The sequence below is a fragment of the Anarrhichthys ocellatus genome, unplaced genomic scaffold, assembly GCF_004355925.1.
Source record: "Anarrhichthys ocellatus isolate YVR2014 unplaced genomic scaffold, GSC_Weel_1.0 scaffold11, whole genome shotgun sequence".
Classification (NCBI taxonomy): Eukaryota; Metazoa; Chordata; class Actinopteri; order Perciformes; family Anarhichadidae; genus Anarrhichthys; species Anarrhichthys ocellatus.
The window spans coordinates 10,628,937-10,644,600 of NW_022280041.1; the positions used below are offsets into that span (position 1 = coordinate 10,628,937).

The 15,664-nt window shown below is 41.6% G+C and overlaps 3 protein-coding genes across 3 annotated transcripts; 2 read left to right on the plus strand and 1 right to left on the minus strand.

Moving 5' to 3' along the window:
- The first annotated feature begins 1,032 nt into the window (after positions 1 to 1,032).
- On the plus strand, positions 1,033 to 3,337 carry LOC116385647 (UDP-glucuronosyltransferase 2C1). The gene is made up of 2 exons (XM_075447372.1): positions 1,033 to 1,097; positions 1,611 to 3,337. Exon 2 carries the CDS (start codon positions 1,614 to 1,616, stop codon positions 3,198 to 3,200), a length of 1,587 nt encoding a protein of 528 aa, XP_075303487.1. The 5' UTR covers positions 1,033 to 1,097; positions 1,611 to 1,613; the 3' UTR covers positions 3,201 to 3,337.
- A 2,665-nt stretch (positions 3,338 to 6,002) lies between these two features.
- LOC116385649 (G-protein coupled receptor 4) lies at positions 6,003 to 8,184 on the plus strand. Its single transcript, XM_031851301.1, has 3 exons — positions 6,003 to 6,084; positions 6,173 to 7,014; positions 7,404 to 8,184. Exons 2-3 carry the CDS (start codon positions 6,407 to 6,409, stop codon positions 7,825 to 7,827), a joined length of 1,032 nt encoding a protein of 343 aa, XP_031707161.1. The 5' UTR covers positions 6,003 to 6,084; positions 6,173 to 6,406; the 3' UTR covers positions 7,828 to 8,184.
- Positions 8,185 to 8,348: 164 nt separating this feature from the next.
- On the minus strand, positions 8,349 to 11,732 carry LOC116385648 (prostaglandin D2 receptor 2-like). Its single transcript, XM_031851300.1, has 2 exons — positions 11,656 to 11,732; positions 8,349 to 10,037 (listed from the first exon to the last, which is right to left on the minus strand). The coding sequence occupies exon 2, from the start codon at positions 9,972 to 9,974 to the stop codon at positions 8,838 to 8,840; it is 1,137 nt and encodes a 378-aa protein (XP_031707160.1). The 5' UTR covers positions 9,975 to 10,037; positions 11,656 to 11,732; the 3' UTR covers positions 8,349 to 8,837.
- Positions 11,733 to 15,664: the final 3,932 nt, after the last annotated feature.

Genomic DNA, 15,664 nt, shown 5'->3' on the forward strand with positions numbered 1-15,664 from the left:
ATTTCCACTGTAAAATAAGTAAATAAATATATGAATTAAATGTATTACAAGCTGAAGTCAACTTAAGTATTGTAAGACATTATTGACACGATCTCCAACATCCGCCTTCTCTTACAGAATATCACTGACTATAAGGTCTGCATCTAAAAAAAAAAGAACAACACTGGGAAATTGGTGCAAACTACTGTAAACAGGGGTGTGATATTGCCAAAAATTAGATAAGGTTATAGCACAAATAGCACAAGCTATTTTCTTTTGTTTGTCACAATCAGGTTTAGACGTACACAATATATGAGATGTACCTTAAAATTACTGGGTTTTACACGTCTAATCTTCTCTGTCTTGTCCCAGGAAATGTCTGGCGTTATCCCTATATTCCTGACAGGAATATAGTAGGTTTATACAACTCCGCAGAGGCAGAGGAGAGGAGGGAAAGGCTGCAGCTCACTGATATGACCGTTGTACTGCGCCTCTTGCTGTTAATGTAATCACCAATGCTCACTTTATTATTCCCGCTGCTGTGTGACCTTGCTGCTTCCTCCTTCCCTCGTTCCCTGCCACTCCCGTCTCACACACTCTGTGTCCAAGTTTGGATTGTTACCCAGTTCTCCCTGAAGTTTCCTCAACAAACCGATTGTACTTGAACTTGCATGTAAGAGAATCTACAAGAAAACTGTCATCCAAAGATGTGAAATGAGCAGCGATCTGGAGCTCAGCGGGAGTAAACTGATGAGTCACTTTGCATTGAGTCACAATATGTCGATTGGGCAAAGAACAGCAATCCATCTGATAACTTTACTTTGCACAGATTTTCTCATGTCAAGAGAAAGACATTAAATGACTTGACATAATTAGGACAAATGCAAAATGTAGGATCACTCAAATTACAAATCCATTAAAATGCAATTTACCATACTTACATCATGCCTTTAAAATTGACCTTTGATTTAATAACCCAGATACTGGACTTTGACCTGTTAGAATAGGGCCTGTGTGTAGAATTTAAGCTGTGTGGAAACACAGATCTCACACAGTATCCTGACTCTCAGACGACGTGGAGCTGAAGCCAAACTTCTGGATTTTGATACAAGAACTAGGTGAGACATTTGATTAACTTTTAATTTAACAATTTAACAACAAAACACTTTTGCTAAACACATTTTATGCCACTGGCCTATTAGTATTTCATACAGGACAATATACAAGATACAGTATATATGTTTCAGCCCAATTTAAAAACCCAGAATTTCCATTGTAAAATAGGTAAATATATAAATATATGAACAAAATGTATTACAAGCTAAAATCAACTCAAGTCTTTTCAGATATTAGTGACACGATGGCCGACATCCACCTTCTCTCACTGCATGTTTAACATAAGCCAAAAACTGTCATATCACAGACTACAAGGTCTGCATAAAACAAAACAAAAAAACACTGGGAAATTGGTGCAAATTACTGTCAATGCATGTGATATTACCAAAAATGTTATATATAACACAAGGTATTTTCTTTTGTTTGTCACAATCAGGTTTAGACATACACAATATGTGAGATGTACCTTAAAGTTAATGGGTTTTACAAGTCTAATATTTTCTGTCTTGTCCCAGGAAATGTCTGGCGTGATCCCTATATTCCTGACAGGGCTCTGCTTCGTATTGCTCAGGCCCACTTGTTGCAGCGGCAGCAGGATTCTGGTAGTGCCTGTTGATGGCAGCCACTGGATCAACATGGAGTTAATCCTCCGAGAGCTGCACTCCAGAGGCCACAACATCACTGTGCTGCGCTCTGCCAAGAGCTGGTACATCCCCAGCACTTCTTCGATTTATACCTATATTAATGTGACCATGCTGGAGGATGAGTCGGACATGAACTTCTACAATAAAATGCTACAAAATGTTATGGAATGCCGCTGGTTGCCACATTTTATAAGCACCTTCTGCCAACAGCAGTTGATCACATCCATGTTGGGAAAGGGCCATGAGATCCTTGCTAGAGCAGCTGGTACAATGTTAGATGACCCTGTTTTTATGAAGAAGCTGCAAGATGCCAAGTTTGACTTAATGTTAACGGACCCTGCTTTGACTTTAGGGGTTCTTCTGGGTAGTTATCTCAAGCTGCCGATGGTTTTCAATGTGCGCTGGATTAATAATGGGGAGGGCCATCACACCATAGCACCCTCTCCTGTCTCCTATGTCCCCGTGTCAGGAAGCGAACTTCATGATCAGATGAATTTTCTGGAACGAAACAAGAATATGTTACATTATCTTTATAGTTTTGTTGAACACCACTTTGTCATTAACTCTCCCTACTCCGATCTGCTCCAGCGGCATTTCCCTCCTGGGACTGACCTGCTGTCGTTGGAGCGGGCAGCTGATATCTGGCTGGTGAGGACGGATTTTGTCTTTGAGTTCCCTCGACCCACCATGCCCAACGTGGTCTACATAGGGGGGTTCCAGTGCAAACAGTCCAGTCCCCTCCCCGTTGAGCTGGAGGCCTTCATGCAGAGCTCCGGGGAGCATGGGGTGGTGGTCATGTCTTTGGGGACGTTTGTGTCGGCCATTCATCGTGAGGCCATAGAGGCCATCGCTGCTGCTTTTGCTCAACTCCCTCAGAAGGTGGTGTGGAGGTTTGTGGGGGAAAGACCTTCATCCCTGGGGAACAACACCCTACTGGTGGACTGGTTACCTCAAAGAGACCTCCTGGGACATCCCAAGACTCGCGCCTTTGTAGCCCACGGAGGAACCAATGGCATGTACGAGGCCATTTACCACGGCGTTCCCGTTCTGGGCCTGCCCCTGCTCTTTGACCAGTTTGACAACCTAGTCCGGCTAAAGGTACGCGGGGCAGCTCGGGTGGTGGAGACCAAATCAATCACCAAAGAAGGCTTCCTGGAGGCTCTCAAGGACATCCTGGAGACTCCCTCATACCGTGACAACATACAGCGTCTATCACAGCTACACCGTGACCGGCCAATGTCTCCAATGGACACCGCCATCTTTTGGATTGAGTACGTCATCCGGAACAAAGGAGCAGCCCATCTGCAGTCAGCAGGTTTTAATCTTCCTTGGTATTCCTACTTCTGCCTGGATGTGGCAGTTTTAATTATGGCCCTTATTGGAGTCTTTGTCTGGGCTTCAGTCTTCGTCTGTAAGATTATCTGCTGCCGAAGGTCCCGGAGGAAGATGAAGGCAGAGTAACGGATTGGAAAATAACTCATGCTTAGTGACTACCCAGTGTTTGTTGGGGGAATAAACACTCAAGCATTCTCATTTACTATTTTGAAACCTTTCTGTTCCATATTCTAACTATTTAAAATGAATAATTGTAATCATGTTTGTTAGAAATACAGACAATCTTACCATATAAATGCTTTTGTCAGAGATGTCAAATAAATACCTACGAGAAGTCAAGGCTTGTTTCAAGGAGATTCATCAGTTTTTGGGATTTATCTGGAACTGTTTTGAAATCATACAAATTAGTATAAAACATTAATCATAGTGGGCCCTTTCAAGCCTTTCTAAGCTAGTTTTCATAAACAACTGAAAAGTCCATAACCTTTCACCACAATGTGTTATCAGAATGCTCTAACACGAGAACAAGCAGGTGGAAGGTGGTACAACACATATTCTGAACTCAAATTTACATCAATTTGAAATATTGCAAAGGATTTGTTTACTTACATGAGTATTCCATCATATCATTCAAAGTGGTTTATCAAAGATCTCACAGACAGAAATTGTGACAGCTGCCATCTGACAGCCCGTGAGTTTCCTCACTTCCTGTATTAGTCAAACACTTTGCACCCATGAACCTACTGAGAGCTCACATCATGGACTGTGGAGAGAAAATCTAAATCCTCAAGAAAATAACAGGACACCATATTATCCTTTTTATACTAAATGCTTTTTTTCAATAATTTTAAATCTATTCTTTTCTGCAGGGCTCTGCCGACACAATTCTGACAAACGTATGTAAGTTGTGTAATCACATTGGCCAAGAAGTTGCACGTTTTCATGTCTACATGGTCATGGCCTACAGTCATTTTGTCATCATTCTATGAATGTAAAAAGCATGTATGAAGGGAAATGTCACACACTATACGAATGCTATACAGTACCTTTAAACAGATTGTAATTGCAAACACACATGGAGTCTCATCATGAGATCACTTCAGTGCCCACCACAAACAAAATGTAAGATTGTGGTGTACACATTGATTTTGTGGCAGCTAAATTTGGCCAGGTCAAACAGAGGGCCTAAACACTGAGGGGAAAAAAAAAATACTTTGGTCACTAGACTGTAGCAGAGCTGAAGATCATTCAACACAGTATGGTAAAGTATCTGTTCAGTGATTGGGCAATGTTTGGTGGTGATTCAGAGCTAAAGGGACATGGAAAATGGGCTGCATATTAACATATACAGTATGCCCAGATACTGTAGTTCACACCTTACTCCACTGAGTCACCAACAGGCCCCAGATGTAGTGCTGATAATAGTCATAGTATGGTGATAATGCATTTCAAGAAGGACTAATCAAGTAGATATTAGAGGAAAGAGCAATATGTTCCTGTAGTCCTGTCTCCTGTCACCAGTAAACTGTCTTTTTGAGTGGCAGAAGGATGTTGCAATGAGGTTGCCTGTTTTCTCACTGCAGCTTCCTGTATGATTTTTTTATTTTTTCAGAACTCAGTTCTGGCACCAAGGCTTAAGGATTAACCTTATAGACCCTGTTTGGCTTAGTGAGCCATATTGGGGTTCTAATAGCCTGGTACCTCAGATGGCTTCATCCCCATCTTTCTATGTACAACTCCTTGTTCCATGACAAGATGTAATAACAACCACCTGATATCCGTCCCTCCATGTCCAATGTGGTGTATATATAGCGCCAAGGGGACCTTAATGTTGAGCTCTGGAGAGCATGAGGTGGTAGCAATGCCCCAAGGGACTGGTCAGTTTATTAGTCACAATCTTGGATTATTTAATAAATCAGGCATTGGTGACATTTTTAAAGGAAACAAAGTGAGTGATTAGACCCTCCTCCCCTTGAAACTATGTGGTAAAAATACTGCCTAACACCCATTGTCTTAACAAACCCATTCTTCCTCAAAACAATTTCAATTGTGTAAGTTTTTTAATTCCCACTGCTGCACAAGCAAAGTTCACCCTGGGTAAATTACACTTATTTATTGTCTATTACGTGGATAAATGAAATAAGTCATTTTCAAGCATTTGATTTTATACATCCACTTTTAGTGTAATGAATGTGTTTTCTTCTACAGGGTTTTTTGTATAGTTCCTCTTTCTGTGGTTCTAATCTTGTCCGTCAATCAACTCTATTCTTGGTTTTTGTCACTTAGGGGGAGAGCACTTTGACTTGCATTCATTCTCTGGAGACTAACCCTACTGTACAGTAAGTGAAAAGCCAAACAAAAGTTGATGGTTCACTCTTTGAATCCCATACACTTACACACATTTAAAGCTAGAGTTGGTAACGTTCTTCAAAAACATTTAGCATCTTGCTTACTCTTGCTTCTGTCTCAAGTTTACCAATCTAAGCTTAAACAAGATGCATTAAATAAACATAAAATGAAATACACTTCTCTATTCAGTTATGGAAACCAAATCTAAATCTGCTAAATTCAATTTGGAAATACTTACATAGTAAAAACACTATTCGCGTGTTGAAAAGCATGTTCAAAGACAGCATAGCATAAGGGTTAATGTGTTTAATGGCACGTAGCCAGCGGCCGACACTATAAAGGGCATTAGAGGACAATACATTAGTTCCCTCCCTCACAGCTCCTGTCCATCTCAATCATCCTGTCTGCTACTGGAGTAAGAGAGCGGGAGACCGAGAGAATGAGAGAGTATATGTTTTTGTTCTGGGCCAGAAAGGCTCCTGCCTCAGGATGTTGCCTTTTAAATCTGAAGAAATGGGTTTCCTGTGGAGGAAACGATCACAGAACAGACAAGGCTTGGTCGAGACACCGTGTTCCCAACATTTCTTGAACACAGGTCACCCAGCTGCAGAGCGGGCAGCACACTTCTGTGGGACATATTTGGTCTCATAGTCTTCGAGTGGTGAGTAAAAACGTCTTGTTTTGGAATATATGGTTTGCACCTGCTGATGCTAAACCATTTCAGAATGCTCTTGATTTCTGCTCTGCAGGTGTTTGTCTCGCCTGATGGATCCTGGATGCTTTGGAGATTGGTTGACTTACAGCACATAATCTGATCCTGATCTTTTCCACAGGAGAAAGCATTTATAAATAATATGGAGTGGACAAATGACAAGTGGAACTAATCAGAGTTTTGCTTTGAGTGAATGAATGGGTATTTCTACACCAACTCATCATCCTGCAACTGTCAATCCATGTCTGAGTAAGGTCACCTGTAGTTTCCCATGTCAGGTGCTTTTACCAACAGAGACATGTCCAATGACAGCTGCAACCTCCCGTTGGACACGGACACGTTTGGCCTGACCTGTATCTATGGCCTGATCTTCTCTTTGGGTCTCCCCAGCAACCTGCTCTCTCTCTGGGGACTGTACCACCTGGGCCGCTCCGGTGTAGGAGGCTGCCAGCTGGTCTACATTCTCAACCTGCTGCTATCAGACCTCCTCCAGCTGCTCACCCTACCACTGTGGATCCTTTATCTCCAAGGTGGTCACCGCTGGCCTTACAGCCAGATAACTTGCGAGCTGGTGGGCTACGTTTTTTACGTAAACGTCTATGCCAGCGTCATGTTCTTGTGCCTGATAGCGCTGGACCGCTGCCTGGCCATCGTGTACCCGCTTAGCAGCCGCAGAGTACGGTCTGTCCGGGTGGCAGCGTTGTCTGGCGTGGCAGTGTGGACCCTCACCTTCCTGTTCTGTCTGAGTGGACTGCTGCCGTCCGTGTTCGACTCTGATAGACTGCTGTGTCTGGAGCAGTACCCAGTCAGCCCCAGATACGCCCGCTTCAAGATCACAACGGTGGCCCTGGGCTTCCTGCTGCCATGTGCCATACTCGGGTGAGTTAACCCCAAGTTCCCAGTGAGGACACTCCCACATGTTGTGTTTCCAAATCTGTTCAAAGCTTCTGTGGTCAAATGAGTTGACAATTTACAATGCACAAGAACGTATTTTGTGTCAAAATATTATAAATGGTCAGAATTGTGCTATTTACCAACCTCAAGTTAAAATAATCCAATAAAATCTATGAAGAGTATTGCAACATGAACTGAAATGTAGCTGAAAAAAACTCTTTAGGGCCCCCTTTGTGATACAGAGCTCCTTTTCCTTGTTTATGTGTGGTACAGTTTGACAAAGGGAAATGGTATAATGTCCTTGGGGAACATTATATAATCAAGTATATTCTGATGGCTGATGTTCTCATTTGCAACTCTGCTTCCTCCCTTAGCTACACTTCAGCCCACATTGGGGTGACACTCCGACGATCTCCGTCTCTCTCTGACCATGAGCGGCACAAAATCGTGGGCATCCTCGTCGTGATCACCATCAACTTCATTGTTGTGTTTGGACCCTATCACCTCGTGGGCGGATACAGATTTGTGTCCTTGCTGCTGACTGACGAGCCGTGTGGAATGGAGCGTTCCATTTTCCTCATCTATCGCCTGTGCTACGGTCTGACCAGCCTCAATACCCTGCTGAATCCCCTCTTCTATATCTTCCTGTGCCCCGATGCCCGGCTAGAGCTGCAAAGATCCTTGCCCTGGTTGGGAAGGGGGCAAAGCACACACAAAAAGATTAGCCTCAGTACCAGAGCTCCCTCAGACAACCAGAGGGAGAGCGAAACTGGACATAATAATCTTCTGGAGATATAACTTGGATATTACCTCAGAGCTGAGCTCCTGGTATTTAGTCAAAGCTAGTGTGCCACCAAGTGGAAGTGCATGTGTACAGTGTGTTTCAGCTCTCAGCAAATGCATTCATTTTCTTCAGGGTGCTTCAACCTCATCAGCTAAAAGATTTCCACGAGTTCAAGTTTCAGTTACTCGTCGTGATCTAAATACTGTTTCAGAGGAACACAGATCTCAAAGTGCAACTGTTGCTGACATAAACTCAACACATGTATAATTCAGTACAAATAGGCCAAAAATCCACTCTTTTGTGATATCCAATACCATACCCAAATTATACAACCAAAATAAGATCCATCTATTTACTAGATGGATCAATCATTTCACAATCAAACTATGTTTTTTTACTGTCATGTTACAATTAAAAATGTATCAATTAAAAATGAATGTTCAATCACGTGTTTGCTGTCAGTCATTTTCAACACAAGCATGACTGTGGCTACATGACTGCAAGGGAAGTGACACACCTGAATGTTTTTCCGTTTATTAATGTTTAGAAATGTCACAGCATTAATACATATAGACTCTACATGAATGGAAATTATTACAATAATGGACATTTATGACAACAATTCTCTATTATAAGCATAATGGGCAAAAAAATAAGATGCGCATTCTGTATTTCAAAAATGTTGCCTGTGTCAGCTCCTGCTGATAACATCTAGTGAGAGACACATGTTTACAAAGCAAGCAACTAAAAAGAAGCAATAATGTATGGGTCATTCAACAAAATATACACATCAGACAAGCATCCACGTCAAAATAAGAAAAGCATGCAGAATACTGTATGATTGTTCCAGCAGTTGTCATTAAGTACACACTGCAGAGTAATGCTGACTAAATCACCTGTCATAATGGCTGCTGTGAAAAGGGCCTACAGGAAGCGATAGGAGGTGAATGTTAGTTGATAGTTTGTAATGATACAAAGCCAAGAAGTAAACGGAAGCCTGGCCATTAATGCAATACGTTTTCTTTCAGTTCTCAGCAGGATTAGCAAGACTTTCATTCTTCTCCTGATCCTCTCCATTCAGACAAAAGGTTGTAATCGAATTCCTCTGCTTCAACACAATCTCGGTGGTGGAGATAGAGCTTTGAGCGGTGCTGCGGCGTCGGCCAAACTCTGCCAGATCCTCAGCCAGGACACTCTCCATCACCGCACCCAGAGAATGTCTGATCTTCTTGCACAGGTCAGGGCAGCTGAACACGTACAGAATGGGATTAAGGACACTGTTAAGGAAGCTGATGCTTGCTGAGATCGGGAGGACCTTGCCTGCAAATATCTGGGCAGGATGCCCACTGGGAGCTATCACCTCCATAATGATGATGATGTGGTACGGGGCCCAGCAGAGTACGAAGCTCACCACCACAGCCACCACGAGCCGAACGAAACGGAAAGGGCGCCGGTGGCCTCTGCGTGCCAAGCTGGTATTGACGGCGGCATAGCTGAGGATGATGATCAGAAGAGGGATCAGGAAGGACAGAAAGAGCTTCATGAAGGCTAACGCCTCTTTGCGATGCTTACATAAAGGTCCCAGGTCAAATGGATCAGCAGGGAGGAGTCGAGCAAAATTGTAGTAACACTGGATCTTGCCATTAGGTTGATGAATGGTGTCACGGAATATGTAGAAGGGGATGGTGAAGACCACAGCCAAAGCCCAGATCACCCCACATATCCTCCCCACTACTTGGACGTTCCTGTAGTTCTGGGCCCAGACGGGTCTCAGCACCACCAGGCAGCGGTCCATAGAAATGGCCGCCAGCAGGAAACCACTGACAAACATGTTGAGAAAGAAGATGGAGGAATGGATGCGGCAGAAGGTTGTGCCCAAGGTCCAGGTGCTGCCACAGGCCATGTAGAGGGTGAAGAAGGGCAGGGAGGAAGTGGCCAGCAGGTCTGAGGCTGCAAGGTTCAGGATCCAGACACTAATGACAGAGCGACGGACATGGAAGCCCACTACCCCTAGGATGAGGAGGTTCTCCAGGATGCCAATGGAGGAGACCAAGCCATGGAGGGAAATGGTGAACATGCTCAAAGAGCTCATCTTTTCTGTTTGGTTTGATGGGTGAAAAATGCTGATATTTGCCCTCAGGCTGACAGGACAGTGCACCATCTTGGAGGGTAGATGTCTTGACGTCGAACTTTAAGTTGGCCTTTTGCTTCACACTGATGTGATCTATGACAGAGATTAGAATACAATGAATGTCCGATTCTATGCCCATTCAGATATTTAGATAATTCAAAAACAATAAATTGTTTTAATTCATGCAAAAACAGTTTAATGTTCATGACAAGACACATATTTGTGGTTATTCTCATTATGCATAAGCCACTTTTTGGCTAGAACACATTTTTACGTGTTTCCCAAGCACCAAGAACAAGAAACACACCAGAGGTGTGAAAAACATGCGTTTGCTGTTTTGCATATTCGCTTGCATGCAAATGATCTGTTTCTCTGTTTCATTTGATTCTTTTGCACAACCTTTAAAACGAATACTGGAAACTCTTCAGTCTGTAACTTAAGGTGATTAAACTAAGTATTTAGGCTTTAAACATCAGTAAATTCATTTAATTAGGGTTGTCAGGTTGTGAAAAAAACACCATCCAGCCAATAGTTCACAACCTAGCAATCCAAATATTGATCCTATTGATGGATCTAACTAAGGCATTTATAAGTAATTCATTAACAATTAACTAAACAAACACTAGTTACAACTATTTTTCTTGAGGCAAGATGGCAACAACATTAGGTCAATTAGTTTATCATACGCCCGAAAAAACACCTTGATGTCAAAACCAAACTACCTCCAGACAAGAGAATCAGGGCAGAACATACAAGGATCGGACACAAGCTCACTTTAAGTACGCATTGCTTTGACATGACATCTATTGCACTTCTGTCCATCCTGGGAGAGAGATATGTTGCTCTCCCTAAGACAGAGGATGTCGCATGTGTACAGGTTGAGGCAAATTTGTGATTTGTGATTTTGGGCTATACAAAATAAATTTAATTGAATTGAATTAATAGCTTCACTGACCAACAACAGTCCATCTTTGCAAACTTTGCAAAAATTGTGTTTTATTGTAAAACTATAATATACTTGCTATGTGTGAAACTTGAGTTAAAGAACAGCATTTTTCATTGCATTTCAACAGCTGAAAGAATGTATCTTTCTGTTTGCAGACCGTGTGGTGCCATTGTGTGTCTTTGCAGTCTTATCTTTCACATTTCCCACATCCTCTCTATAGTTCTGTTCATTGTGTAACCTTTCAACTATTTGATCATGTCACACAGCATGCAAAATATCTCTGCGTGTTGATACGTTTAAGGTATAGTAATCAACTCAAGAGGCTCACATGATTTCTGATTTCTGATGAAACACAATTGCATGCTTATAAGATAAGATAAGATCATTTCCAGTGGGGAAATTTATACTGTTAAACCTGAGGCGTTCACATTTGAAATAAAAAGTGTCATTCAGAAAATGTATCACTTGTTTTCAGCCCTAAGTTAAGCAAATGTTAGTTTAGCTCGGCCATTTGTGGCTACTACTCTGCTGCAAACTCTGCAAAAGCAAAGACACATAAGAAATTACATTTTACGTCTGGTGACAGGTCTTAATAATCTAAAGGCATTTGACCCATTTCCAAAGCACATTTAATTTGTAAGGAGTGAAAAAACATCTTTAAGTGGATTAAACTGTCTCCTTGCAAGATTCTTACACTTGTGAAATGCGTGACCCCTCGTGCTAAGCACAAAGACCTCCTCCTGGAGGAAAAAAAGAATCCCTCACCTTTTCCTCTGTCCCTGGTGGGTCTGATGAGATCTCTGTCATAATGTTTCTGTATCACACAGTATGCAGCACTTTCCTCATGGGCGTATGAGTACAGAACAGAAATAGGAAGTCACAACTTTCAAAGAAAACAAGTAGAGTGTGACACCAACCCAATTTGACTCAACCTCAAGTCAGGCTGATATTTGGTCAACTGGTTTCTGAAAAGCAACTGAGCAAGGAAATGAGTAATACAATATTTCAAAAAGTTAGTAGTTGATGAATCAAGCTATTTCAGTTACCTTCCACCAGGCTTTTCTTTCCCCTGATTTATTATTTTCTTTTCTTTATTGCTTCCTTTTGCTCTGTTTTGTATGAATCTGGTTTATTTCTTGTGCCTTTGCAACACAGAGCTTCGAAGTTCCTACTCTGAGCCGTACTCTTACGACCCCAGCGGCAGTAAAGGCGAATGCTATGGGCGCCATCCAGCCACAAGGCGCGCCAAATGAAGAAAAAAACATTTTTACTAATACTATTTTTACTAATACTATTTAATAACCATTGTTTCAAACGATTGCAATAAAAGCCCACTGTAACATAACTATGAAGCCTGTTAAATTGCCCCTATTTTCTGGTTTGCCCGCAGAATCACCCTTTCGCATCATCCTACTTGCTAGTAAATAGATAGAGTTAATGTCACTTACTCACATCTTGAATTCATTTGAATTGGAAAGACTATTCAGGTGCTTGGGGAATAACCTACAGCTTGTTTTTTTAGAAATACAGCTTTTCTCTTAAGTGCATAACTTTGTCTCAAAGACATGAAGCTAAGCAGTGTCTGTGCGAGTGCATGAACACAATGATTGTTGAATTTGGACACTTTTCTCAGAACTGATCTTATTCATACAATCCACTGTCCTCTCTGGATTGTGGAGACATCCTTTTAAACTACTGGACTCTTTCCACCACAGTGTTATTCAATTCGCCACTCAAGACAACTATTGCACTCACCACAGTTATATGAAAAGGATGGATAGCCAACACTGACGTATCTATAAGGTGGAGGTTTTCTCGTCCAGGTCAAAGTGAACAACCGTGACACCAGCACATCTCAGGGTAGTTGAGCCTTAAAAGTTCTTCATACCAAATCTTAACTGGGGAGGACTGGCTTCTGGCACTATATGCAGCTCACTACTGGAGTGGACTGCAAACCAAACTGAAGACACACGTTCCTTGTTATGTGATGAATGGCGTCTGGTCTGAGACATCCTGATTGAATAAAGCTTAACTAACTATTGACGATAATCTTGTTAATATTGTTATTACAAAGACTTTATATGTACATGACATTCAGATGTGCATATTGCTATTTTTTATATAAGTGTTCTATAATAGCATCAATAGCCTATCTAAATGGATCTTGATATCGTTGACAGGCTTTATTAATACATTTAGAATTGGCCTATAATTAGAATTGCAAAGTCAAACAGGATGTCAACATAATTATGAGTTTTCAAACTCAAAATTGCTTCGAAGTAATGAAATATACAATCCACTGGTGAAATACTTTGGATAACAGCGTACTAATTGCACATGCATGCTACCACAGGTCTGCACGAGTTGTTTACTGTGTTCTTACCGAGGAGAAAATTCAAAATATGAGAAGATTGGTAAATGTGACAAGTTCTGCTAAATCACTAGTAACTCGTCACTATGGAACAAATCTGTTGGTACGAGTGGTTCTTGCCCCGAGGCCCAATGTGCTTATGGTTTAGCATACCTGGTCAATAGCTAGGCTGCAGTTAGCGCTTTCAATACCTGTGCCACAAGTATCAGTTTTTGTGTCTTGGTAATTGCAACAACAATGAAAACACACTATAATACGCTTATACTTTTGTATTTCTTAAGTGCAAGGTTTATTTGTGATTTATGGAGGTGCTTCACTCCTCTAAGCACCTGGAGAGAAAACACTTGAGTAAATGCTGAGAGATATGGGTTCACATTTTGCTCCTTTATCCAATATATGCCTGTGGTGTGTCAGCACAGAGCAAATACAAGCCTCAGGTTTGACAGTGTTGTGTTCTGGGCTACCTGCTGGAGCTCTGTGGTGCTGATAAATGTAGTGTTCTCAAACTTTTTCTGGCAGTTCCTTCTGGTGAGAAGCTGTCAAAGCTGCCCTAAATTTGCTGCATTTTAATGATATACCGCTTTTTCTCTCTTAATCTGTGTTGAAATAATACAAATTGTGTTTTGTTTTTAAATGAGTTTCTTTAAATTGACATGATGAAAGATGGTGATTAAGCAAAGGATAAAGTGTCAAGCACTTACTTCTGCTTTTTGTCTCACTGCTTTATGTGTGTGTGCGTGCTTGTGTGTGAGTGTAAGAGAGATAGAGATAGAGAGAGAGAACGAGAAAACATGGCTGTACATAGCTACTTAGACAACGACAGGACAAACCTTCCTCCTGTTGCTTTTGAAACATTAGGAATTGCAGGTAATTTTCTCGCATTTCAGTCACCAACCACCAAACTGTTTGCTTTTGGCAATATAGAGCAAAACAATATAGAGTAAAATTCACTGTCCTTTCCTTTGCAAATATGAAATACTTGGAATATGAAACAAATTCAAAGTAATATATATATATATCTGTGGTGGCGGGCATGGGTGGCTCAGCTGTGGAGGGGACGGAGTGTGGGAGTGGTTCAGGGAACGGTTCCGGGAAGAGACTTAATTAGGCGCAGCTGAAACTGATCCTGATTGTCTCACTCTCAGCTGTATTTAATCAACAGTAGCGACGGAGGCGAGGGGGACGGCTCGGGACGAGCACAGTGATACACTGGGACGGACAGGACGGGAGAGCACTGCAAAACTCCCGCGGCATGTGCTCAGAGGCAAGGCAGGAGAGCACACGGCCAAGCCAGTCAGATTCCATGACAATAAAGAACATTTGAAACCGTCATTCAACCGTGTGCTGGCATCCTTGTGCTCACCAGACCCACCGGGTAGCAGAGAACCTGTTACAATATCCATCCAAGTCAGAAAATATCCCAGAAGGTTCAGCAGCCTGCTGTGTGAGATTAGACCTGCAATCGTTGTTACTCATTACTGTCAATGATAACACACCACTGACCCACGTTTCAAGCCAGTTACCTAATACAGGAGAAGGCAGTACATATTGATTTGGAGTCTTTGAATAAAACTTCAAAACTTAAATTACTCAAGACATTGAAAGGCATCACGGCAGAGAATGACATCATTTGTTAAAATGTAGTAATACTGTGTAAAACCCCTGCTGTGTCTCAGTGGGATTTACAAAAACTTCTCCACCCATCTATCCTTAGTAGACTTGACCATTGTAGTTTACACAAGTCTTTACAGTGGCTTCCTTTGTGTCAAATAACAGAGTTTAAATAACTTCTTCTTGTTGCTTAAAGCACTGAATAGTTTAGGGCCAAAAATGCATTTTTGATCTGCTGCTCTGTTATAAAATGTCAGATCATCTGGTACAGGTCTGCCTACTGTCCTCTAAACTTTATGGAGCAGCGTCATTTAATCTGGAACAAACTCAGAGAGATCATCTTATTTCAAAAAACGCTTGTTCACCACTTATTCACATCTTGCCCCTTGCCGTTTTATTTTATCTTATTATTTTAGCTTATCTTATCCTAATCTTACTTTGTTAAAATCCTATTCATATGTCTCTTGTTATACTGCCTATGTGTTTTCTTAAGGCCCCTTTTCAGTCTCATGTATTGGATTGTTGTTAAAAAGGTGTTATTCAGATGAACTTGCCCTGCCTCGTCTAACAGAATATAATGCAATAGTTGACATCTCATTCTGTAATTTGCATGCACAAAAGTAGGCAGACTGTTAGTGCACTCAAGTGTGGCACAAAGACATTCAAACCACAAAATGTGTGACAAATGTCAAATAAATAAACCGCTGATGGTGTTCTAGAAAGATCTGGGTTTAGCTAGGGTCAACGGACCGATTACAATAGCTGTCGGAAATTCACAGCTTCTCACTTCCT

Coding starts and splice junctions, on each gene's coding strand:
- LOC116385649 (XM_031851301.1), top strand. CDS start 6,407: ATGTCAGGTGCTTTTACCAACAGAGACATGTCCAATGACAGCTGCAAC. Junction 7,015..7,403: donor CTGCCATGTGCCATACTCGG/GTGAGTTAACCC, acceptor TTCCTCCCTTAG/CTACACTTCAGCCCACATTG.
- LOC116385648 (XM_031851300.1), bottom strand. CDS start 9,974: ATGGTGCACTGTCCTGTCAGCCTGAGGGCAAATATCAGCATTTTTCAC.
- LOC116385647 (XM_075447372.1), top strand. CDS start 1,614: ATGTCTGGCGTGATCCCTATATTCCTGACAGGGCTCTGCTTCGTATTG.